Below are 26,234 nucleotides of genomic sequence, written 5' to 3' on the forward strand. Positions count from 1 at the left end.
CGCCCCTTTCTCCCCGAACCCCGCCTCTCCTGACTCTTTCCACTTGGTGTCTCTTCCTTCCACAGCCATTGGCTCAGCCCCCTTCTGGTCCCGCCCCCCCGGCTGTATGGGGACCCCAGACTGAGTTAGGCTGCGTACGAGCGCCTGAGTCCACATGGTGTGAAACCCACTTTCTTCTAGGTTCTGGGTGATCTAGAAGATTTAGATCCTAAACCTCAAGAGACGTCCTTCTTCTCATTCAACGTCTTTCTTCTTATTTAATCTTCTCAATACTGTAGACCCAGTTGGTTTCTTTGAAGCTGTTAGTCAGGCACTCTATTGGGCACCCCACCTGCGGGGGTCCTCGGGGCCTTCTCAGCTGCCACAGCCTAGGTCCGGAGTGGACCTGGCGCCGAATCACTGGCTGGCCCAGGTGTCGGGGTGAGTGTGAGGGGCGGGGAGTCTACGGACAGGGAACAGCTCGAAAACTGGGGAGCAGGCTGAATAGCTGGGGGTCCGGACTCCAGCCTGGGCTTCGGGAGAATTTCTGATGCTGACCAGGCCTCCCTCTCGGCCTTCCAGGCTTTCTTGCCGGCAGGGCCGGAAGGGAGAGGTGCACCTGCAGCCCGGCCTTCTCGGGTCCCACGCCCAAGAGGTTCAGGCTCATTGGGGTCCCTCTCCGTGCTTCGGCGCGGGAAAAAGATTTTGTCACCCACGGTGAGCTGAAGTAGCAACAACTCGGACCTCAGCCCTAGCCTTCTGCTTTGGAAGGCAAACCCCCTGACTAACCTGAACGGACGTCCTGTTAGAGGGTGGCGCCTGGATGAGCCTGGGGTGGCGAATACAGTGAGGAAGGTGTTGCAGTTCTTCAGGAGAGAGGTGACGGGAATCTAAACTGAGTATGGAAAAGTGATGAGCACTGTGGCTGGTTGGATTTGTTGGGTTTGGCTTGTACCCAAAGCTAAAGCTTATAACCTGTATGATTATGAAGGTGGTGCCACTAAAATTAGGAGCCCATACGTGAGGAGGAGGAATTTTGTGGAGCTTGGGATATACCGAGTTTGAAACAGGGGCTTAGGTGTGGATGGTAGAAAGATTAAAAGGGGGAAAAAGAAAAGGCTGGGAAGTAAGCCGAAAAGAAACTTTCAAGGTGATAACCAAACAGGTGAAGTTTCATGTAATAAGAAGTCTTTGTTTTGGTTTGGAGAAAGTTATCAATGACATGAAATGCTGCAAGGTTCAAAAGAGGAATTTGAAGTTTGAGACTAGGTAGTTGGATTTGATGATTAGGAAGTCATTAGACCAGTTAAAAGATCTGCTTGAATACAGTCAATTACTGAGAGGAGAGATTGCAAGTGTAGACTAATCAAACCTTCATCGTTTGGAGCATGAAGCAAAAGATTATTGAGCGGGTGTCAGTCCCTGTAAGGATTGGGGTTTATTTTTATTTTATTAAAAAAAATTTTTTTTAAGTTTATTTATTTTGAGAGAGACAGAGCGCGAGCAGGGGAGGGGCAGAGAGAGAGAGAGAGAGAGAGAGAGAGAGAGAGAGAATCCCAAGCAAGCTCTGTACAGAGCCCGACCTGGGGCTGGAATTCACAAAACTGTGAGATCATGGCCTGAGCCAAAAATCAAGAGTTGGTCGCTTAACCACTGAACCACCCAGGCGCCTCTGGGGTTTGGTTTAAAAAATACAAGACACATCATGTTTTGGGGCAGAAAGCAAGTAACCAATGTGTATGATACAAATCTAAGAAAAGAGAAGGAAATGGGATCAAAATTACAAATGGAACGATCAGTTATGGAGAGAAAGGAGGACTCTTTAAAATATAGGAAAAGTGGGGGAATGAGTTGAATGAGGAAGTACCTGAAATTTACATATCTTTGGTACGAAAGTTCTCTTTGCAGTAAGGTTAGTTTTTCTTACCTGAATCTTAGGATTTTTATGGTATTTCTAAACATTCAACATACTATACTGTTGGAGTTCCCTCTAGATGAGATATGTTTAAGCAGCTCAGTAATATGTAAATGCTTGAGTAGCAAATGACATTTATAGAGAAGAATTCTCTCTCCCTCTACAAATGATCTCTTCTGTTACACAGAGAAAACAGAAGCAATCATGTTGCTACAACCAAATGTACAAACCTTCTTCCCTTTTGTTTAAAGAGACAAAGTGTCCCTTCTTTTTTCTTTTTTTTTTTAATTTTCTTTTTTCTTTTTTAAAATTTACATCCAAATTAGCATATAGTGCACCAATGATTTCAGGAGTAGATTCCTTAGTGCCCCTTACCCATTTAGCCCATCCCCCCTCCCACAACCCCTCCGTAACCCTCTGTTTGTTCTCCATATTTATGAGTCTCTTCTGTTTTGTTCCCCTCCCTGTTTTTATATGATTTTTGTTTCCCTTCCCCTATGTTCATCTGTTTTGTTTCTTAAAGTCCTCATATGAGTGAAGTCATATGATTTTTGGAAAAGTGTCCCTTCTTAAGGAAAACAAATCTCTGAAGTCTCCCAGTACCGTCCTCTCCTCCCTAATCAGGATCCTCTTTTTTTTTTTTTTTTCCAGTTATTTCCTCTCTCCTACATCATCTGCCTTTTGCCTTCTACTCATACCTTTCCTTAAGCATTTAGAAATATTCTTCCTTAACTGTATTTTGATATACTCCCATTTATTTTTTTGTCTTTTCAGCCTCACAGCTAGAGTTCTTGAGTATATCATCTACTTTCCTTTGTTTTTTCCACTTTGAGCTATTTCTCAGCCTATTTCATCCTGTCTTGTTTCCAGCATTCCACTGAACTACCACAAAAACTACTTTTACTAAAGTCACCAATGCCCTCTATGTGTTAAATCATAAATTCTCAATAGGGACAAAAAAAACATAATACTTTATGTATACTTTATATATTATACTTTATATAGTTGTACTATATATATTCTTCTGGAAACACACTAACACACTCTATTTACTAAAAATTGTTACCCTCCCTCCTACCTTTTTTTTTTTTTTTTTTTTTTTTTTTTTACTGCTCTCCGGCCACATCTTCTCAGTCTTCTCTTAGGCCCATTTCCTTGGCCCTACTCAGATGTTGGAGTTCTTTCCATAGGCTCTTTCTTACTATGCACATTCTCTCTTTGTTGTTGTTTTTTTTTCTCCTTATAGCTGTAATCCCCATTAACAAAAAGTCGTGTTTACTCATAAGCATGTCTCCAACTCGGCTTCTCTCTGAAGCACCAAACCTACACACGCAGTGGTCTTGTGAATATATCCATTTAGGTCAAATATATCCAGAATTGGGTCAGTATACAGGACCAGGGCTAACTGCCTCATTTTTCCTCTCATCTCCACCCCCCAAATCCACCTAATCTTTGCTCAAGCCTAAGCATTTCTCCTATCTTTTCATTATACTCTGTCCCTGCTGTCAACTCTGTTAGTCCAGGCCACCACCATAATTCATCTCTCAGCCGGTGTCACAATATCCAGTTGCCTAAGTTTCCACAGTGTGGTTTTTCTTAAAACTATAAATTGGATTTCATGAATTCCCTGCTTAAAACCATAAAAAATGACTTTACATTGCACTAAAAACTAAGTAAACCAGTCTCTGCTTATCTCCTTCCCCGTCACATCTCACCACATCACCTCACCTCCTAAAGTTGCTAAATTTGTGCTGGTTTTCCTTACTTGTGTTCTCTGTCACCTTAAAGATTGGTGAAATTCTGAAGGACTTCTGTCATAGAAATTACATCTTACTGTTTTGTTTGCCTTCTTTGCTGAAGTCTAAACACTCTTAAGTTCAAGGACTTATTTAGTTCACCCTTTTATCTCCATTGCATGCTGTATATAAAACATATTCCAAACTATCTGTTGAATGAATAAATGGTCTAAGAATTGTCTGAGAATCAGAGGAGCTAGATTCTTTTCTGATCTCATTCTCTTACCTTGCATATAGGCCCTTCTATGCCCCCATTCTGTTATATGTAGAAGGAATACATTTTCTTTTTTAAAAGGCGAAAGATTTATGTGATCTGAAGAGAAACCAGAGTATACATTTTCTTTTTTAGACACTATTCCAAGAATAGAAATTTGGCTACACATCTTCCTTGACTTATTTATGATGAGGTTATGTCCTGATAAACCCATTGTAAGTTGAAAATATTTTAAGTCAAAGATGCATTTAATATACCTAAATTTACTGAACATCATAGCTTAGGCTAGCCAACCTTAAATGTGCTTAGAACACTCAACAGTAGCCCACAGTTAGGCAAAATTATCTAAACAAAGCGTATTTTATAATTAAGTGTTGACTATCTCATGTAATTTATTGAATACTGAAGTGAAGAACAGAATAGTTGTAAGTGTAGTTCTTGTTTACTCTGGTGATCATGTGGGTGATTGGGAGCTGTGGCTCACTGCCTCTGGCCAGCATCCCACAAGAGTATGGTATCACTCTACTGGAAAAAGATCAAAATTCAAAATATGGATTCTAATGGATACATATCACTTTTGCATGATTGTAAATTAGAAAAATCTTAAGTCAAACCATCCTAAGTCAGGAACTGTGTGTTTTATATTTGCATTGTTTGTGACTCATCAGGTTGAGTGTTCATTTGGTAAAGAGGATTTATGAAGTATGTAAGCTGCAGTCAAAGCTCTGATAGAACTGTTTCTGAAGTTTCTCAAGTGGCTTTAAAATAAGCTGGTAGCATTCTGTTTTCTGATTCAAAAGTCACTAATAACAAAAAGATGGCTATGGTTGTGGTACGTGTATAAATTTCCCAGAAAGTTTGTTAAAATGATGAAAGAAGTAACTGCAGCTGCTAAAAGAATAAGTAGCTAAAGAAACAGGCTAGGGTCGCCTGGGTGGCTCAGTCCATTAAGGGTCCCACTTCGGCTCAGGTCATGATCTCACAGTTCGTGAGTTCGAGCCCCGTGTCGGGCTCCGTGCTGACAGCCTGGAGCCTGCTTCAGATTCTGTGTCTGCTCTCTCTCTCTGTCCCTCCCCAGTTCATGCTCTGTTTCTCTCTCTCTCTCTCTCTCTCTCTCTCTGTCTCTCAAAAATAAACATTTAAAAAAAATTTTTTAAAGAGACAACTTACACTGCTATGTGTGGCATTTATTTAATTGTTATATGTATTAGGCTTTTGTTCATAATATGAATAGAAGAAATAAGCTCTCTTCTTTTATAATAGAAGGGTAAGGTGGGTTTTAAAGCTAAGCACTGATGAGAGCCACAAGTGTTATGCTTTCATCTCAGCATTAAGGATAACAATAAATCCAGATGGCTGGTTTAACTTACAGTATTCTCCTGAGATTTGAACTATTGCCAGTGAAAACAACTTTGGTGGACACTTTTCCTGGAAAGAATTTTTCACCAGTTTAAGAGGATGAATAGGAATGTGGCCTCTAAAATAAAGGAACTATGAAGTCACTTGCTTTGAGAACAAGCAGCTCTTCTGGGGTGTACTGTGACAACAAAGTACCACAGACCTATACCTTCTATAGGGTGACTGGTTTAAGAATATAACTTACTGTCAGATCTTTTAAATATAATTTTTGCTCAAAATAATTTATTAGAACACATTTTGGCTTCTAAATAAGAAGCACATCCTTCAGTTCTTTTTCTTAAATTATAAGCTCAAAGAGCACATTTGCTATCCATTTGCTGCCTAGTCCAATATGGCAACCGCTAACTACATGTAGTTATATGAATTTAAATTAAGTTAAAATTAAAACTTCAGTACATCAGTTGCATTAGCCATATTTCAAGTACTCAATGGCCACGTGTGACCAATGGATACTAGCCCATCATTGCAAGAAATCCTATTGGACATTGCTGCCTTAGAGAATGTTCCTAATAACTAGTCTCTAGGAGCCAGGTGAGAAAGGGAGCCCAAGATTCATGGACCTGGGTTTGAATCCTAGCTCTTATACTTATTGTAGGATCTGACTTAACATTTCCAAGACTTTATCATCTTATCTGTAAAAAGGGGATAAGCATGATATTTATAACATTGAGTTGTGAAGATTCAGTGAGATAATGTAGATAAGTGCCGAGCATAGTGCCTGGCCCACAGTTAGTAACTGAATACATTTTAGGTATTATTATTTACCCTTAATGAATAAAACACTTTGGAGCTGAAAATTTAGTTTTGCAAAGGGTACCATCTTCCAAAGTTGGCTCGGTTGAAGTGCTCAAATTGGAGTCTTCATTGAGGGAATTACAGTGTTCTCCTTTAAGCTACATTTTATATTTCAGATGAAGATTTTATTACAAGAAATGTATCATAATACAAGTTTAGTTGCAGATCTTCTCATTGGATATTCCTGTTTCTTTGGTTTTTTTTAAGTGTATTAGCCCAGATGATAGTTAAAAGTTAGTAGGTTCTATATAGCAAGTCTGTATTCCAATGACACTAATTTCTTTTTTTAAGTTTATTTGTTCTGAGTGAAAGAGTGGGAACAGGTGAGGGGCAGAGAGAGAGAATCCCAAGCAGGCTTCAGTCAGTGCAGAGCCCAACGTGGGGCTCAAACTCACAAACCATGAGATTATGACCTGAGCCAAAACGAAGAGTCAGATGCTTAACCGACTGAGCCACCCAGGTGCCCCTAATGACACTATTTAACACCCAAATAGAAATATAAAGCTGACATTAAGCAAACCTATTAAACAAAGCATCTGATTAGATAAAGTAGAAAAATGAGCAGGTTGCAGTATTAATCTAGAAAAATTTAGTAGGTCCAATGCCTGAAGTGTCAGGGTTTATTGTCCTGTTGGTTGCTTGCTAAGTAGAGATGGCTTTGAACAAAGAAACGTATTTGTTTCTAATACAGGAACTGTTAACAGCATTTATTTTATGTATAATAATACAGTAATTATTAAAACACATCTTAATAATTAGTAATTGACTTAAAAACTTCTAAACATGTGCCAGACGGGAAGGGGAAATCATCACCAATTAGTCCTTAAATGTCAGATGCTTTCATAAAATAAATTACTTAATCTTAAAAGAACTGCTCAGGTTTATGTCATTGTTTTCTGTGTCAACAGAATTGAATGAATGCATCCATTCTGGAAAGTTTTCCTTTCCTCTTTGGGATTTATCTTCATGCAGAGAAACTATTCATTTTAAATTTTTTACAGTTGGGCTACACTTCTACAGTAGTATAATTTTGAATTAATGGACCACCAGACTAAACACCTGATAACTGATGTTATCCATATAAAAGAAGGGAACACGTTAAGGTAATTAGATATTTTTCCACCATCCCCCATTTGCAAGGATAATAAAGTTTTTATTTGAAGCATAATTAACACTCAGAAAATTATATGTCATAATATAAAGCCCAATGAATTATCACAAAATGAATACAACTTGTAACTATATCAAAAAATAAAATGTTACAAGTACCCTAAACCACCCCCACGCTCCTCTTAGTCACTATCCTCACTCTCCTCCATAAAAGCATTTTTATCAAACCATAGATTAATTTGGTCTGTTCTAGAACTTCACATAAATAGAATCATACTGTATGTATCCTTTTGCTTCTGGCTTTGCTCAATAAACAAACAAATCTTACAAACAGATTTAAGATTTTGCTTCGTGTAACAAGTTAATTTTCATTGCTGTGCAATTTTTCATTTTAGTAATATTGTGTAATTTATTTTTCCATTCCACTATTAATAAACATTTGAGTTGTTGCAGGTTTTCACCATAACAATATATTTTTATACATATTTTGGGTGCACATTTGTACACATTTTAATCTACCTGGAAGTAGATTTGTGTGTCACAGTTATTAAGAATATTTTTTAAATAAAATATAATTCACATACTATAAAATTCACATTTTAAAGTATACAAGTTAGTAGGTTTTAGTATATTCACAAAGCTGTACAATCATTATCTCTAATCCCAGATGGTTTTTATCACCTTAAGAAGACATGAGAAGCCCATAACCACTAACTCCACATTCTTCCCCTTACACCCAGCCTCTGGCAACCACTAATCTACTTTCTGTCTGTGTAGATTTGCCTATTCTGGACATTTTATACAAATGGAATCATACAATATGTGACCTTTGTGTCTGGCTTCTAAGCATAATGTTTTCATGGTTCAGCCATTTAATAGCATGTATTACTTCATTCCTTTTTATGGTTGAATAATATTCCATTGTTTGAAAGTTTGTTATTTACCCATTCATCAGTTGATAGACATTTGAGTTGTCTCTACTTTTTGAATATTATGAATAATGCTGCTAGGAACATTTGTACGCAAATTTTTGTATGGACATCCATTACTAGTTTTCTTGGTTGTATACCTAGGAGTAGAATTTCTGAGTCATTTGATAACTCTGTCTTTAACTTTTGCAAGAATTCACACTGTTTTCCACAGCAACTATACCATTTTAAATCCCTATCAGCAATTGATGAGGGTTCCAGTTTCTCCACTTTCTTGTCAATACTTGTTATTGTCTGCATTTTGATTATATCTAGTCTAATGGATATGAAATAATACCTCATTGTGATTTTGATTTACATTCTGAGAAGGCGTTGAGCACATTTACCTCCGCTTATTTGTCATTTGTCTGTCTTCTTTGGAGTAATGTCTTCAAATTCTTTACCCATTTTTTTTATTGTGTTGTCCTTTTATTATTGAGTTGTTAAGTGTTTATATATTCTGGATAGTAGTCCCTTATAAAATATATGGTTTGCAATTATTCTCTCATTCTGTGAGTTCTCTTTTTACTTTCTTGATAATGTCCTTCAAAGTACAAAAATTTTTAATTCTGATATAAGTCCAGATTATCTGTTTTTTCTTTTGTTGCTTGTGCTTTTGTGTCACATCTAAAAAAATTATCTAACCCAGGGTACTGACAACTTAATGCATATATGGTTTTTTCTAAGAGTTTTTAATAGTTTTAGGATGATCCTGTCAGTATCCACAAAAAAGACAGCTGGCATTATAGTAGGGATTGCTTTGAATCTTAGGCCAATTTGGCGAGTATTGCTATCTTAACAATATTAAGTTTTCTAATCCATGAACATGCAATACCTTCCCAAGTTTTAGATATTTTTAATTTCTAATTTCTTTCAGTGATGTTCTGTACTATTCAATGTACAAGTCTTGCACTTTTGTTAAATTTAGTCCTAAGTATTTTGATCTTCTTGATGCTCTTGTAAATGGATTGTTTTCTCAATTTCATTTTCAGGTTATTCAATGCTAACGTGCAGAAATAGAATTGTTTTTTAGGGGTGCCTGGGTGGCTCAGTTGGTTAAAGCGTCCGACTTTGGCTCAGGTCATGATCTCATGGTTTGTGAGTTTGAGCCCCACATCGGGCTCTGTGCTGACAACTCAGGCCTGGAGCCTGTCTTGCTCTCTCTCTGCCCCTCCCCTGCTCGCACTCTGTCTGTCTCTCTCAAAAATAAATAAACATTAAAAAAAATTTCTTAATAAAAAGGAAATATAATTTTTTATATTAATCTTGTATTCTGCGAGCTTGCCAAACTCACTATGATTTTGTGTGTGTGTACGTCTGTGTTCCTTAGGACTTTACATATATAAAAATTGTGTCATCTGCAAATAGAGGTAGTTTTTTTCTTCCTTTCCACTTTGGAAGCCTTTGGTTTCATTTTTCTAATTGCCCTGGCTAGAATCTCCAGTACCATACTGAATAAAAATGGTGAGAGTTGGGGCACCTGGGTGGCTCAGTCAGTTAAGCATCCGACTTCAGCTCAAGTCATGATCTCACACGGTCCGTGAGTTCGAGCCCCGCGTCGGGCTCTGTGCTGACAGCTCAGAGCCTGGAGCCTGCTTTGGATTCTATGTCTCCCTCTCTCTCTGCCCCTCCCCTGCTCATGCTCTCTCGCTCTCTGTCTCAAAAATAAAAACATTAAAGGGGCGCCTGGGTGGCGCAGTCGGTTAAGCGTCCGACTTCAGCCAGGTCACTATCTCGCGGTCCGGGAGTTCGAGCCCCACGTCAGGCTCTGGGCTGATGGCTCGGAGCCTGGAGCCTGTTTCCGATTCTGTGTCTCCCTCTCTCTCTGCCCCTCCCCCGTTCATGCTCTGTCTCTCTCTGTCCCAAAAATAAATAAAAAACGTTGAAAAAAAAATTTATTTTAAATAAAAAAATAAAATAAAATAAAATAAAATAAAAACATTAAAAAATATATTTTAAAAAAATGGTGAGAGTGGACATCATTGTTTATTCTTGATATTAAGGAAAAAGGTTTTAATCTGTAATCATTAAATATAATGTTAGCTATGGGATTTTCATAGATGCCCCATCAATGTTAGGAAGTTTCTTTTTCTATTTTAAGTGTTTTTATTATAAACAGGTGCTAGATTTTGTCAAATTATTTTCCTGCACGTTTTGAAATGATTATATGGTTTTATTGTCTTTTATTTTATGTATGTTGTGTGTTACATTGATTGATTTTCATATGTTGAACCAATCTTCCATTCTTGGAATAAATCCTATTGGCTGAGGTGTATAATCTTCTGTATATATTGCTAGATTCAATTTGCTAGCATTTTGTTGAGGATTTTTACAGCTATTCTTAAGTGATATTGGTCTGTATTTTCTTGTATTGCCTTTGTCTGGTTTTGTCAGGATAATACAAGGGTACTTTTTGATGTACACTAAATTGTTTAAACTTTTTTCCCTCCAGAAAATGATTCACAGTCTATTTCTCATAAACTGTTCCGGTGACATATTTCTAGAGAAGCACTGGAAGAGTGTTGTGAGCCAGTCTGTCTGTGATTATTTCTTTGAAGCTCAAGAGAAAGCTGCTGATGTTGAAAATGTACCACCTGTCATTTCAACACCTCATCACTACCTCATCAGTATCTACCGGGATAAGCTCTTCTTTGTGTCTGTCATACAGACTGAAGTGCCACCTCTATTTGTAATTGAGTTTCTACATCGAGTTGCTGACACTTTTCAGGTTGGTTATTCATCAAATCTTTTGAACTTAAATTACTCAAGTTAGGGGTAGGACACATGATGATATTCTTTAATTATCCAGCTTTGTATGTGTATTCTATCTCTCTCTCTCCTTTTCAATTAAGAATAAATTCATAAACCCTTTTTTGTAGGGTGTGTAGCAGTATACATGGCTGTTGTATTCATTGTTTCAGTAGAACACAGTAATCTCATGGTCATGGAAGCCACCCAGGCACCCCCAAAAAACAATATCACTTAAGAAGGTTATTTTTTATATGTATTACAAATTATGTCATCAGGAAACAGTAATGCCCTCTACATACAGTTCTCTGAATGGTCCCAAGATTTTTATTGGTTATGCAGTCTTCTAATATTTACATTTTATTATCTTGCTAAATGTACCAAATAATTGAAAATTTATCTGTGTTTTGGAGGTAGGCAAGTGAAGTTTATAGTTCACATTCTAGTTTAATGTTTCAGTGTACTCTCTGGCTTAATATGTAATAGGAATTCAGTTCAATCTAAAAATATTAAGAAAATTATTCAAGAATAATGTAGAGAACTACAAAGGGTTTTTTTCCTTCTGATTTATGTATTTTCAACATATTAAACAATGAATTATGCTACTATAAGTTTATCCTGCTGAACAAAGAGTGTCTAGCAAGCCTTTCTTCATGTCTTCCATTGTGCAATATTATGTACATTTTGTTAAGGACTACTTTGGTGAGTGTTCGGAAGCTGCAATTAAGGATAATGTGGTCATTGTATATGAGCTCTTGGAAGAAATGTTAGACAATGGATTTCCACTGGCTACTGAATCTAATATTTTGAAAGAACTGATTAAACCACCAACAATTCTACGTTCTGTCGTCAACTCTATTACAGGTAAGGTGAAAACGTAGGAACTGAGCAAATAAAACTTTATAAACAAGTTGTTTATAATCTTGTTTATGATCTGACAGATTATTAAGGTAGTACAGCTTGCCCAGAGTTAAAGTTAGTGCTGTTGTGAAAATGGATGTGTATTTCTTTTCATGGGAAGAGGCTAGGTCTTAAATGAAAAAGAAAACTTTTGGTTTTTATTCTTTTATTATAGATTTTTCTATAAGACCACAATAACATTATTACTATTACTTAACACTAAATAATAAGACTGAATAACTTCCCAGTTAATCCTAAAGAAGGCTACGTAGAAGAGCATTCAATCTATGTATAGACTGGCATTGTAGTATTTAAAATAGCATTATTTGGGGCGCCTGGGTGGCGCAGTCGGTTAAGCGTCCGACTTCAGCCAGGTCACGATCTCGCGGTCCGTGAGTTCGAGCCCCGCGTCAGGCTCTGGGCTGATGGCTCAGAGCCTGGAGCCTGTTTCCGATTCTGTGTCTCCCTCTCTCTCTGCCCCTCCCCCATTCATGCTCTGTCTCTCTCTGTCCCAAAAATAAATAAAAAAACATTGAAAAAAAAAATAAATAAAATAAAATAGCATTATTTTATGTGATGTGATGAATATATAAACTAATACTATACTCAGAGTCATTTTGTAGTGTATAAGTATATCAAATCATGTTATACACTTAAACTTAACACAATATTATATGTCAATTGTATCTCAAAAGCTGGCAAAAATAGCATTATAAAACTGGCATTATGTTATATATAAAATATATAAAACCCAAATTACTAGACTATAGAAAATTTAAGATCCTCACTACAGAGTACATATTGTCTCCTCCAAGTCTTTGTTTTATACATGCAGAAGATTTATTAAAACAAAAAGATAGGAAATTAGTCTATTTGTGAGATCTCATGCAATGTGGGCCTTGTACTTGTTTTGTAAGTTTCTTATTTTGGTTTATTTCTTGAGTGTAGCTAGAAATTAGGTACATCCAGATGATGGCTTTTTTTTTTTTTTTTTGAGAGCATTGAAGTCTTCTAGAGAAAGATTTCTGTGAAATGTTACATGCCACACCAGCTATAATGTCGACCATTATAAACCCCTCTCCAAATATACTGACGTAAAAAAATGGGGCAAGGGAGGCTTGCAAGAAAGCTTTATTCATCCTCTATACAAGGCTGAGTGTTAGGAGAAATTCAAGGAAAGATAAGATGGAGTGTCTGTGTGCCTAAAATTTAAACTCTGGATGAGAGATTGGGAAAAAAAAATAAAGTACATAAATAATAGTAAGATTGTAAAAGGCAATTCCATACTTTATAGATAATGCAGTGACACTGGAAGGTACACATGATATAATATTAAATGGAAAAAAAAACACAAAACCATAAAAATTATTTAATTATCTTAATTATACATAAACATTCATACAGACAAAAAAGCTCTAAAATGTTTTCAATGACCATCTCCAACTAAGGAACTACATACTATCTTTATTTTTGCCTTACACTTTCTAATTTCCAAAATGAACATGTATTTTATAATTACTAAAATAATAGAATGACAGTATATAGGCTATTAAGGCAGTGCTTTATAAAATTCAAGAGAATGGTTCAGTGGATGAAATAATTCCTTCTGAATTATATTGGTTGGCCCTAGGGCAGAGCCCTAGAGAAGCAACAGAATTTAGGGAGAGAGGGAGGAATAAGAGCATTCTATAGATGGAACGATATGAGAAAACACACACAAAGTGAAAAGCCTTGAATTGTATTAATTTGTTTAGCAGAAGCAGAGCTGTTTTTTAGCTGAGTCGTGAGAGATAAAATTAAAGAGTTAAGTTGAGGAAATTCTTGAATGCTAGGCTAAATTTGTTTTGGGGGTTTTTTGGTGTGTTTTTTTTTTTTTTTTCCCACAAAGCCAGTGTGGAAACATTGAAAGTTTTGAACAGGAAGATTAAGGCAGTGTTTTTCAAAAATTTTGGAAGGCAAAAGGTTGGAGACACTAACACCAATCAAATGAGACTGTAAAATTATATGTAAAAAAAGCAAAATTATCAAAATACAAAAAAAAATAATAAGTGGAACCTACTTATGAGGGAAATGTTTAAAGAAATATACCAAAATGTTAATGGTAGTTGTATTTTAGTAAAAGGAAGATAGATATTTTTAGCCACTTTTCTGAACTTCACATGTGTTGTTGTTGTTATCAAGCATGTACTACTTGTATGTTGGAAATGTAAATTAACCAAAATGTTAAATATGTCACAGCTCAAGGATATGTTTTGGACAACCAGACTTTCTTCAGACATATGTCAGTTTATCAGTAAAAAAGCCAGACATTAAACATGAGCGATATTGCAACCATATGGGTGTCTGACCTTAAAATGGGAGAAGGCTAGAGTGTGTTCTTCATCCAGTTACTCCACTGAGGCCTGCTTGGCAGCATCTCATGTAGAATTTAAGCTGAATACCAAAGGGCCTACTAATCACTTTGTATTCTCAGTGGAGACATTTTATCAGCAGAAGATTTTAAAACAACTAGCCTCTTTTCTTCATCAGTGGCAGCAGGATAAGATTCCGTTGTTGAGCCACTGGAATCAGGTTAGGTTACTGTTAACATGCAGAAAGCAAAAGATAAGTAAGTGAATTTAACCTGGTTTGGCACATAGAGGACCACATGGTCTACTTCTGTCTTCTAGAAATTTGATCCTGTTGGTATGAATATATCTCCGACAATTCTGGAAACCATCCACAAGTGGTTCTTCAAATACTTCAATGAAGTAAAACCCAAACAGTAAAGAAGCAAATAAAGCATTCTTTTTTTGTTTTTTGGTTTTGTTTTGTTTTGCTGGTTAATAGCTTCTTTCTTTCTTTCTTTCTTTCTTTCTTTCTTTCTTTCTTTCTTTTCTTTCTTTCTTTCTTTCTTTCTTTCTTTTTCTTTCTCTCTTTCTCTCTTTTTCTTTCTCTCTCTTTCTTTTTTTCTCTTTTCTGTTTTCTCTCCTTTCTTTCTTTCTTTCTTTCTTCCTTTCAAGTTAGCTGTACACCCAACTTGGAACTTGAACTCACAACCCCAAGGTCAAGAGTCGCACACTCTACCAACTGAGCCAGCCAGGTGCCCTTGTAAATAGCTTTTCTGATGACCATTTAATGCATTACCTTTGCTTTCTCCTTTTCCGGTTTCTAGGCAGCAGTAATGTTGGGGACACACTCCCCACTGGGCAGCTGTCCAACATCCCATGGCGACGGGCAGGGGTAAAGTACACAAACAATGAAGCCTATTTTGATGTCGTAGAAGAAATAGATGCAATTATAGATAAATCAGGTAATTGTGTGCATGTAATCTTATTTGGGAAGAAACAGTTGAGCTGACATAAGCTGAACAGAAAATTGAAACCCTTTGGCAGTATGGCTTCAGTGGAAAGGCATTCACTTTCTAATAGCTTAAAAATCTGTTTATTTTGCCCAGAGGTTACATATAATTTTCATAACCACTAGTTTAGGTCTGCCAAACCTTATAAATCAGATCTCATGCTGCCTTGTTAAGCCAGTTATTACCCTGTATGCCTCTGCCTTTTGCCGTTTATTCATTTAAACATTTATTGTATATCTACCATACACCATACTTTTGCTACCACTTTAATATGCAGTACTTCTTTTTTTTATGTATAATTTTTTTTAATGTTTATTCATTTTTGAGAGGGAGCAACAGAGCACCAGCCAGGGAGGGGCAGAGAGAAAGAGAGACACAGAATCCGTAGCAGTTTCAGGCTCTGAGCTGTTAGCACAGAGCCCAACACGGGGCTTGAACTCTTGAGCCGTGAGATCATGACCTGGGCCAAAGTCAGACACTTAACCGACTAAGCCACTCAGCTGCCCCTATATGCAGTACTTCTAATAACAACCCCCCAAAAAACAGCAGTACTGTCTTAGAATCATAAAGTTTTATTTAAAACATCTAGTCCAACCCTCACATTTTATACATAAGGAAACTGAAGCTCAGAAGAGCATAATAATCTGCTTAAGGTCACACAGCTAGTTGCCGTGTGAAAATGAGTTATTACGAATTACAACCAATATCTTTTCTTTAGTGAGTGCTCTTTTTCATTGTAAAATTCTATCCTACAGAATAATAACTGTATTATTACAGAATAATGCCTATTTCTTAAAGTTAACAGTTTAGTCCATTTCATGAGAAACTTGCCTCATTTGTAAATTCCATTAAAAATATTTAATTTCAGGGCCACCTGAATGGCTCAGTTGGTTAAGCATCCGACTTCGGCTCAGGTCATGACCTCGCGGTTCGTTGATTCGAGCCCCACATTGGGCTCTGTGCTGACAGCTCGGAGCCTAGAGTCTGCTTCAGATCCTGTGTCTCCCTCTCTCTCTCTGCCCCTCCCCCACTCGTGCTCTGTCTCTCAAAAATGAATAAACGTGAAAAAAAATTTTTTTTAATTTTTAACTTCATATCCAGCAGTCTTTCAAGGTTCACTATCAAGATAGAGTCAGGTTTGATATTCCTTAGAATTACCTACCAAAGTTAGATGTGGGCCATGGCACTTAGTGAAGAAGTTGTTGTAACTGGTGTAATAGATCCTTTGTCCACTAACTTGTTAGAAAATGTGCAAGTTTCATTATGTCTGACACTCAGGAGGTGTCTCCATTACTTCAGATACAGTGATAGCTCTAGTAAAGACTCAGATTCCAGTGATGTTATCACTTTATTTCTTTCCTCAGGATCTACAGTCTTTGCAGAAATTCAGGGGGTCATTGATGCTTGCATTAAGCTATCTGGAATGCCTGACCTTTCTCTTTCTTTCATGGTAAGTTCTCCTGCCCTGTAGTTCTTTGCATGCCTAATACATATGAAGTACTAATGAAATGATAAATACTGAGAGATGTTTGTATCTTAGATTATAAGGATTATCTCAGTAGTATTCTTAGTACAGCTTCCCAAGACAGTGTTTTACATGATGAGCATGGCCTTTATGAAAAGGCTGAGGTCTTTTCCTGAGTTTGCCAGAAGTGGCTTAAGTGGCTGGCTGGCTTCTGCAAATGTGTAGTGTCACTTAACCGAATTATTTTTTTGCTGATGAAAGGGCATTGATCTTTTTCATCATTTTAGACTCAGCATGATACACTACTAAGAAAATCAAGAGAACAGAGTTCTGATGCTGTCTTGTCCTGACCTTGACTTCTTCAAACCTCAGTTTTTTCATTTATAAAATGGACATGATACTACTTGTATTTTCTACTTAATAGTTATTGAAATTCAAATAAAATAATATCCATTAAGATTGTGTTAATGTGGTCATAGTAACCAACTCTTAACATGACTCTTTTATCTTTAGGGAGTCTATTAATTTCTCATATCTGAGTAGAGTTGCCATATTCACTGCACTCTATGAATATTGCTATCTTGTTTTCCTGGCAGAACCCACGGCTTCTAGATGATGTCAGCTTCCACCCCTGCATCCGGTTCAAGCGTTGGGAATCTGAAAGAGTTTTGTCATTTATTCCTCCAGATGGAAATTTCCGACTCATATCATATCGTGTCAGCTCACAAAAGTATGTCGGTGCATTAACCAGAAATCTACCATCATAGATCAGTGTGATGGGTAGAATTCACTTTACCTTTTCCATTTTGACAGATAATACTTGAATTCATCACTGCTCCCTTTAGCCATGGCCCATCAGGAGACTCAGGAAGAACTGGTGAAAATATGTATCTAATATAATCAGTGTACCTTGAATCTGAGAGTATAAAATAGTAGTAAATGAGAGTAGCAAAATATATACCTGAGAACAAGCATTTTGGAATTGTGTAACCTGGGCAAAACCTTGAATCCATGCCATAATTTACTGTGGTCTTTAGGCTTCATAACTAAAGGACACACATACCTCCAGTTTCCCAGGGTATCTCCCAACTAACTGGCTTCAGGACACTCTTTTATGTACTGAGGTTCAAATGAATGAATTAGCATTATGGGTTGTACCTGGTTTGTCCCTGGAAAATATCAGAAGGTATACGGGTAATATTAGACAGGACTTAAAAGCAGAGGAGTTGTTTCTTGGCTCTTACCACATAGGGACTATTTTATTTAGTATAATTTTAAATTATCTTTTCTATGGTATCTTAATTCATTTCTTTAAACTAGGGCTATTTGCCCCAATTGTTTATACTATCTTGACTTGTATACGTATTGCTCAGAAATTGTATGAGTCTTAGTGCAGTGATGCTGGAACCCTGATGTACTCAAACCCCCTGGTACAGATGCTAAATCTCCACTTCTGGGGGTATATGGTCCCATAGTGGAGTCAAAGGCAGGGTAGGACACTCTGGACTGAGGTTTTCAGGCTACCTCTAGAACTGTCTCACACCATTAATCATGTTTGTGGTTGAGTCTGTCTTTCTCTTTTCAGTCTAGTGGCAATACCAGTGTATGTGAAACATTGCATCAGCTTTAAGGAGAACAGTTCTTGTGGAAGATTCGATATTACAATTGGACCAAAGCAGAATATGGGGAAAACTATTGAAGGAATCACAGTAACAGTTCACATGCCAAAAGTTGTACTGAATATGAACCTGACACCAACACAAGGCAGCTATACATTTGATCCAGTTACCAAGGTATGGCCACCTCTCATCAAGAGTAAGCAAGTGTTTCTGCAGTCTTTATTTTGTAATGGCAGGGAGGGCAGAAGGAAGGGTTTAATGTCTTGGTTAAAACTAAAGTTCCTAACAAAACCTAGAGAGCATACTGTGCTATGCGCCTGCCCCTGGCTGTGGAGGGAACCCACATCTGCTGCTGAAGAGATGAACAGAAAACTGAGACTCATTCTGTTCTCCCTCAGAGTGTGTCTTTTTCTCATCCACTGATCAGCTAGAGGCCCACTCGCTAATGAGGAAGAAGATATAAAAAGCTTTTTAAAAAGAGAGAAGCATTACCTGGATATAAGAAGATAGTATTGTAGTCTTTTGTTAAATTTTCTGTAGAAATTGATCAGTAAGACCTTTCTTTTTCATTTAAAAGCACTGTTTCACACTTTTCCACAGTGGGCACTGGCTAGGAAAGCTGCTTCCTCACTATACATAAATGTGCCTCTAGCAGAGGGTTTTCAGAGAAACTATAAAAGATGATTTTCTCTCAGCTTCCTGCTTGGGTAAAAAATATGATTCTTTTCAGTGGCAGTTATTGTACTGCCTGATAAGTGAAAAGGCATATTTTTGAATGAAATCATCATCCAATCCAGTCCTAAGGATTTGAAGAACCTCCCCGGATACTACACAGGGCTGAGCAATGAAGGGGGAGCTCCAGATCCCTAGCCCTTCACCTTGGCTTCAATCGTAACAGCTTCACTTTCTTGACTGTTACTGAGCTTCCACACTAAAGATTTCATTTGAACAAAGAAAGCTAAAAGTTTAAAGAACACCAGTTTAGGTCCATTTTCTCATTTTACAAGAAGAGTAAACTGAGGCCCAGAGACACAGTGAAGGCAATATAGTAGAAACAACATTTGAAATCAGTCTTAGGTTCAAATCCCAATTTTTTTTTTTTAACGTTTATTTATTTTTGAGACAGAGAGAGACATGAACGGGGGAGGGTCAGAGAGAGGGAGGGAGACACAGAATTTGAAACAGGCTCCAGGCTCTGAGCTGTCAGCACAGAGCCCGACGCGGGGCTCGAACTCACGGACCGCGAGATCATGACCTGAGCCGAAGTCGGCCGCTCAACCGACTGAGCCACCCAGGCGCCCCTTCAAATCCCAATTTTGCCTCTAAACTAGCTATGTGACCCTGAGCAAGTCATTTGACCCCTGAGCTTCAGTTTCCTTATTGATAAAAAGAAGATAAAATCTGCATCACAGGCTTTTTTTTTTTTTAATGTTTATTTTTGAGAGCAAGAGCGAATGGGGGAGGGATAGAGAGAGAGGGAGACACAGAATTGGAAGTAGGCTCCAGGCTTTGAGCTGTCAGCACAGAGCCCTACACAAGGCTCAAACCCACAAACCACGAGATCATGACCTGAGCTGAAGTTGGATGCTTAACCACCTGAACCACCCAGGCGCCCCCAGGCTTCTTTGAGATAATGTGTGAATAGTGCTAAGCACAATACTGTATCCAAAAGTAGATGGTCTACAAATGTTGGTTCTCTGTGCTCACCATTCAGAGTCACAGAAGATCCCAGGTCTCTTGTTTCCAAGACACTGTGCTCCATTCTGTACAGAAAGTTATGGTGTCTTTGAACCTTGTCTCTAAACATTTGTCTTTAGTAAATAGTTCAGGTTGTATTTGGTTGTTATGTCTTTTTAAGGTACTAACATGGGATGTGGGAAAAATTACTCCACAAAAGCTCCCAAGTCTTAAAGGACTGGTAAATTTACAGTCTGGAGCACCCAAGCCGGAAGAGAATCCAAGTCTCAACATACAATTCAAGATCCAGCAGCTTGCTATTTCTGGTAAGGATAAGTTTTGTGTTTAAGGGTTAACTGAATTTTGCTTAGAAGGCTACTAACATTCCCTCTAAAAAGAACTAACTCCAGCCTGCCTTTCACACTGTGCTATGGGGCCTCCTCTCAGGTACAGTGATTTTGGAGAGCACTTTAACTTCCTTCACCAGACCCCCTTCCCAGCACAAAAGAAGGAGTCATTCATACTCACAGAAAGAATCATCTTGAAAAGACATCCCTTGCCCACATGGGAATCTAAACTAAAACCATCCTTCCACAGTGCTATAATTTATGAACAGTAGAAAGGAGATTGCTTCCAAATGATAAAAGGGACTCTTGGTTAATGTCAGATTTACTGTGTAGTATTCATTGCTAAACAAATATTGTTGGTTGGTGTGACCAGGATAATAATTTGTTCCTTTCCTTACCTATTCTTTTTGACACAGGCTTAAAAGTAAACCGTTTGGACATGTATGGGGAGAAATATAAGCCATTTAAAGGAGTCAAATATGTCACGAAAGCTGGAAAGTTCCAAGTGAGGACATGAGAAGAAGCCAAAATTCCTCAAGATCTGTTTGTTTTCCTAGTGTCATTATAGTTTATTACTGTTAGGTACCAAGTGGGTGGGAATACATATTCTAGTTAAAGCATCCCTGTTGAGCTACACACCGCTAACGAAGTTGCTTAGTAATCAATGTAGGGTTCTTAAGGAGCTTTAAGCTAAGGAAACTTTGAATTACTTAGCTTATTTTGTATCATTTCAGTTAGGAAGATTCTGGAGGTGATTTCCTTCATGGGGGGCATCAGCTGGAGGCTGCACTTTGTAACAGTAAAGGCAAAAGTCTACAGTGATCACCTGTTCCCTAAAACAAGTGAACTGGTCTCAGCCAGCAGGACTGTCTTAATCTGTAATGTGATGCATCAAGTGCAGCCAAATGTTACACCTGATTTTAGCCATCCCAAATCAGCAACTGTCCCAACAGAGGAAATCTCCCCACCCCCAAGAAGTTTACAGAAAACTGCCTCTTCAAGTGTTTGCCTTATTCAGCTTTTCACTTGTGCCATTAAGCAAGCACTGTAGCAGAAGCCACTTCCACATGGCCCTGGCAGGGGGCACCACTGCTCCATGCTTCATTCTCACTATACTTGGTATTGTATTTTTTATAAATAAGATTTTTATGTAAAGCTCAGATTTTGATTTACAGGGACCTTGCTGCATATGTACCATCTCAGTTTTGTGCCACTGGTTCAGCCATTTAGATAGCATAGTAAAAATGATTTGTATCAGAGGGGCAAATGCTTTATTAAGGTCATAAAAGGGAACACTACTTCTGCTTTTAGGAAGTTATTGCAAGCACAAGCATTTGAGATTTGAAGCAAATTTAAGCAGTAAAAGAGAAACTTCAGTGAACCTTTGCCACCTTCGTGTTCTGTAAAACTTGTCAACACCGCTTAAACCATAGTTAGCCTAAAGGCCTCAAGCCCTAGTTCAGCAAAAGGAAGAAAATGTGCCTGCTTCACTATCGTCAGTCTTTTAAACCTTTTATCTTTTTTATTGTTCTTAAGGTCTTTGAATTTACCTGTATCCCTTGTCTTCAAGGGGAACCCCCTTTTCATATTGTGTGCTTCCCAAGGTTATGGTAGTAGGTTCCTTCCTGAAGCTGTTCAGAATTATTACTTGAATGTCTCTACTGTACTGACAAAATACTTGGATGTGCATTATATTGAGGCAGAAACAAAACCTTCACCAACACTGATGAAACCATATTGATCCTCATGGTTGGCAAGTCAGTCTGTAGTTGTATCACTTCACTCAACTTCATTGGCTTTGAAGTCCTTGCCCAGTTGTTTTGCCTCATGAGATACGAAGAATGGAGATAGGCTGAAAGATGTAAGTGCTTGTTCATCATGGTTCCCACATGTTCTTGCTTATGGTATTAGTTTTCTTCTCCTTGTGACTCCATTCTCTTCATTCGTCTCTGCTTATAACTGCCTTTTCTGTATCATGCTAAGAATGACCCTTAAATTCATCACATTGTGCTATCAAGGGCTAGTGGTTGATGCTGGTACACAGAGCCCACCATACAGCAGCATTCTTACCTTTGCCTGCCTAGGGTACCCAGCCTGCCTTTCATCTAATAGGAAATGGCACTTTTTGCAAATTTGGAATTTCCTGGGTAACCGATATCAGTTTGGCAGCTAAAATCAGGGCGTTGCCAAATATTTATTCCCTTTGCCTGAGGTTAATTACCCAGTTCAGTTGCTTTTCATTTTTAATGTCTTTTAATGCCCTATCTTAAAAGAGCAGTCAGTACCTTGGCTTTTCTTTCTGCAGAATCCCTAATCTCAACCATCCATATCGCGAATGTCCAGTTTTCGTTCTGTGCTATCTTCTCATATATAAACATATTATATGCCAAGAGTCCTTTGTCTTTAGCAATTTCTGCTAAAACTTCCAAGTAGACTGTTTCCTTTTATAATTAAATTATTGTATTTATTAATTTGAATCCAGTAAGTCCTTTATCTAACCTGGCTTTACTGTCAATAAAAAGACGAAGCAACAAATTGATTTTTTTTTAACTTGACTGTTGATTGAGCATTCTCAGATGGGCATGCCTCAGTATCAGAGCAGGCTAAACATGATCAGATTTTGTTCTGTATCATCACACAAGGTGTAAGGGTTGCTGCAGAGCACTTCCAGGTGCTCATCTCTTAACCTCAGTATGTTAACAGCCATGTGTACTTTCTCTAAGCATCACCCTATGGCCAGAGACTGAGCAATAAGTGATCAAAGCTACTCTCCCTACCACCACCACCAGCACCAACTACTAATAAGTAACAAAGATCCATGAATACTTAGTAGAATATTTTTCAAACACAGAAATCCAGCTAATCCCAGAATTGCCCCATTTTATAAATTCTTAAAGGAGCCATCCTAAGAGCAAATGAAGTTAGACGCTCATTCTCTGTATAAGGAAGTTACTCTCATTTATTCAAAGAGTATTCATGTGATGGGTTCATTCCTAAAGTGGTGCTACAGAAGAACCTTTGGAAGATGCTGGTCTCACTGTCCTTAGAGTCCTCTGATTTGAGAAAACAACTAAAATATGATGCAGCAGGAAGGCAGCACCAGTGAACATATGGTGAGTAACAAAAATTAGACCATGAATACTGTTTTCAGATGCTGAGCTAATTCTGTAGCCTTGGATATTTCTCTTCAACTCCAGGAGTCTGGAATCTGCCTCCCTAGTCAGCAACGCTTCTAAATCGGCAATAGGTGTAGTCTGCAGCACTATCCCCCTTTCACACTCCCCTTTCAGATCTAGAAAACCAGGCAAAAACAGTGATGTGCCCACTCTGCTCCCAAGTACCTGTTCCTACTTATAGTCAGTGCTTCCTCAAGCAAAAGGAGAATGTCCCCAAAAGCTAGCTATCTGCCTTACAGCCCTGGTGGATCCCTGACAGCCCTGTTGTTCTGTATTGGGCTTTGAAATTCGAAAAATAGGCATGTGATATTCCTGCACATGTAACAGCTTCAGCTTCTTAGAGGTGATGGTCTCCACAGCTAGCTAGATGAAGACAGACTACTGGATGATCCACATCAACTGGCTGCTTTCTTTCTATTGTTAACCTTTGTCACCTCCTTCTAGTGTATAATCCCAAACCTGTCCTTTATTATGCAGATCTTTGTTAAGTAAATATACTACTGCTATACAGTAGTATGTTGTTCATCCAGTACATTTGGATTAAAGTTTAGTTGCCAAATCCTGAAGATTAGTTTCATTGGCTATTTTTCAAAACAAAGGAGAAAGCTGGTCTAAACGTTTTTGCTAAAATAATATATCCATCATTTAAATCATTATTTATACAAATGCACTTTATTGTTTTAAACAGAACAAAAGAAGAGGCAGAAAATATTTGCATATAACAAATCCTAGCTTATAAATGTAGTTTTTTAGTGGTGATGTCTCTAATCAGTCTTCAGGGATTTTTTTTTTTTTTTTTTAACTTGCTTCACTGTGTCTTGAGCGCTGATATTAAGAGAAAAGCACATTGGCATAAAGTGTAAACCAGTGTCTCAAAACACTGGAAGAACTTGGAGAGCAAACATAATTCTTCTTATTTCCTCTAAGTAATCTTTCGTAAAACAAAAGGTGATCTTTGGCATAGATTCATACTTTAAAGGCATTAATATTGCATTTATATCAGGTAAGCAACTACAAATATGCTGAGGGCCTTAAAAATAATATTCATCAGTTAAAAGAAAATAGAGGAAGCCTGAGTGTACAGTACCAACTTAAGTTTTACACATTCGATGTTGAGATTTAACATATTGGAGGTGAGAAGAAAGGACATTCAGGCAAGGGTTCTTACTCCTTTACTCATCCAGTTCTGGCTTTGGGAAGAAATAAGATTTCATGTGCTGGGCAATGCTTAGACAGCAGTGATAAGTGCAAAAAAGGAAAAGTTCTTCTCTCACTTTGCTAATAGGAAATTTATGGTGATAATTAAATATTATACCCATTATTCTCTTGGACACTCATACTTGGGAGGGAGGAGAGGATACAGGGTCTTGGTTACGGGAGGTAGGAACATACTGAGGACTATTTCTCATTGATTCATTCCCAACAGTGCCAGAATTCCAGTCTGCAAGTACCAATCTCCCTTAGGTAGGAAGTGCCCTTCAGACAGGACTGCCTTTCTCTTAAACATTCCTGGGAGGCAAGCACCAATTCTTAGGACAATTTCAAAAGGATAAAAAGGCTCTTTCAAAATTACAATGAACAAACACATATCTTTAAAATCTTGTTTAGGAAGGGGGTGAGGGTAGAATACAAAAGCCAGGACAGGAGACATGATTTGGTTAAAAATTAAATGCAGCATTTCAGCTCAGAACAAGAGATACGAATGAATGCTAAGGCCTCAGCACAGACCTCTGCAGGCAGTGACAAAGCATGAAGCTCCTGGGAGTGACCCTGCTGGGAAGATGGGCAGGGCCACGCCCCGGCTACTCTGCCCCTCCAGTAGCAGAAAGCACCAGGACACACAGTGTGTTTGTGGGGTGGCTACCTTGACAGGCCGAGGCCGGATATAGGACAGGAATTTTCCCTAGCACAGACACTGCTCAGGGGCAAGGTAAAGACAGAATCATGTGATTCTGTCATTTCCTCCTGAGAGTGAAATTTGGTTTTGTACTGTGGGAAATTAGAAGGATTAAATTGGGGAAGGGCAAGAAGTAAATCCAGGCTCCACCTACTGGGGCTCCCCAGAGGCCATCTTCCCTTGTAGCAGCGAAGCTCACTCTGAAAAGGACCTAGATAGTACACAGCCAGGGTCAGGAGCAATATAGAAAGCCCAAAACAAATTTTGGAGGCACAGTGATTTCCTTCTTAACTAAGCTGTCTGGGCCCTGGGTCTTGGGAGCCTAGCAGGTAGAAGGGGGTAGGGGAACAAGGAGAATGAAGCAAAGAAGGAACTGTCCCCTAGGGAATGAGGGCAGAGCAGGTGTCTGGCTAGTGTTCAGTCTTGGATTCTGAGCTTATGTGAAGTCCATGGGCTATAAACCCAGTCTTCCTATTGGGATAGAGTGTGCACAAGTATTAACTGTGTTTGAGAATACAGGCTTTATACGGAGACATATTTCAAAGTGTCCATGACAAGAGTATAAATGATTTCTAAAGTGAAGAGGCCTCATTCCTTTCTGTTACGTCAGGCCAGGATGTGGCTTTTAACCCCCTAAGCAATTTTCATCATCTTCTGGGACTCCAATCATTTCATTCTGTTTAGTAGGGGTTTCTGTGCCAGCCAAGTTTGACCAAGTGCCTACTGATACCAGGGAGTCTTTCTAACCCAGCGCAATGTAAATCCAGCATCTGTTCGAATTTTGATTGAAGCAGCTTCAGCTTCTCTAACAGTCTCCTTCACTGACTGCATGAGGTTCTGGGCATTGTGAACCAGCATCTCGGTGGCCT

At 38.2% G+C, this 26,234-nt stretch overlaps 2 protein-coding genes across 6 annotated transcripts in view; one reads left to right on the top strand and one right to left on the bottom strand.

Moving 5' to 3' along the window:
• The first annotated feature begins 333 nt into the window (after nt 1–333).
• Nucleotides 334–24,319, top strand: AP3M1 (adaptor related protein complex 3 subunit mu 1). 4 transcript variants are annotated; one of them, XM_030334270.1, is made up of 9 exons: nt 334–420; nt 10,649–10,924; nt 11,637–11,808; nt 14,999–15,136; nt 16,549–16,634; nt 17,246–17,379; nt 18,235–18,442; nt 20,127–20,271; nt 20,709–24,319. In XM_030334270.1, the coding sequence occupies exons 2-9, from the start codon at nt 10,652–10,654 to the stop codon at nt 20,807–20,809; spliced, it is 1,257 nt and encodes a 418-aa protein (XP_030190130.1). In that variant the 5' UTR covers nt 334–420; nt 10,649–10,651; the 3' UTR covers nt 20,810–24,319. The 4 variants fall into 4 exon arrangements, with proteins under 4 accessions (XP_030190130.1, XP_030190131.1, XP_030190132.1 ...); XM_030334271.2 differs by having other exon boundaries at nt 372–696; XM_030334272.2 differs by having other exon boundaries at nt 411–858.
• VCL (vinculin) overlaps nt 24,121–26,234 on the bottom strand; it is a 110,275-nt gene continuing 108,161 nt past the window's right edge. For both annotated transcript variants that reach the window (XM_030334251.1, XM_030334250.2), the window contains one exon: nt 24,121–26,232. In XM_030334251.1, the coding sequence (XP_030190111.1) occupies nt 26,086–26,232 (147 nt within the window). In that variant the 3' untranslated portion in view covers nt 24,121–26,085. The remainder of the gene's footprint in view (nt 26,233–26,234) is intronic.

The sequence above is a fragment of the Lynx canadensis genome, chromosome D2 (genome assembly GCF_007474595.2).
Source record: "Lynx canadensis isolate LIC74 chromosome D2, mLynCan4.pri.v2, whole genome shotgun sequence".
Taxonomy (NCBI): Eukaryota; Metazoa; Chordata; class Mammalia; order Carnivora; family Felidae; genus Lynx; species Lynx canadensis.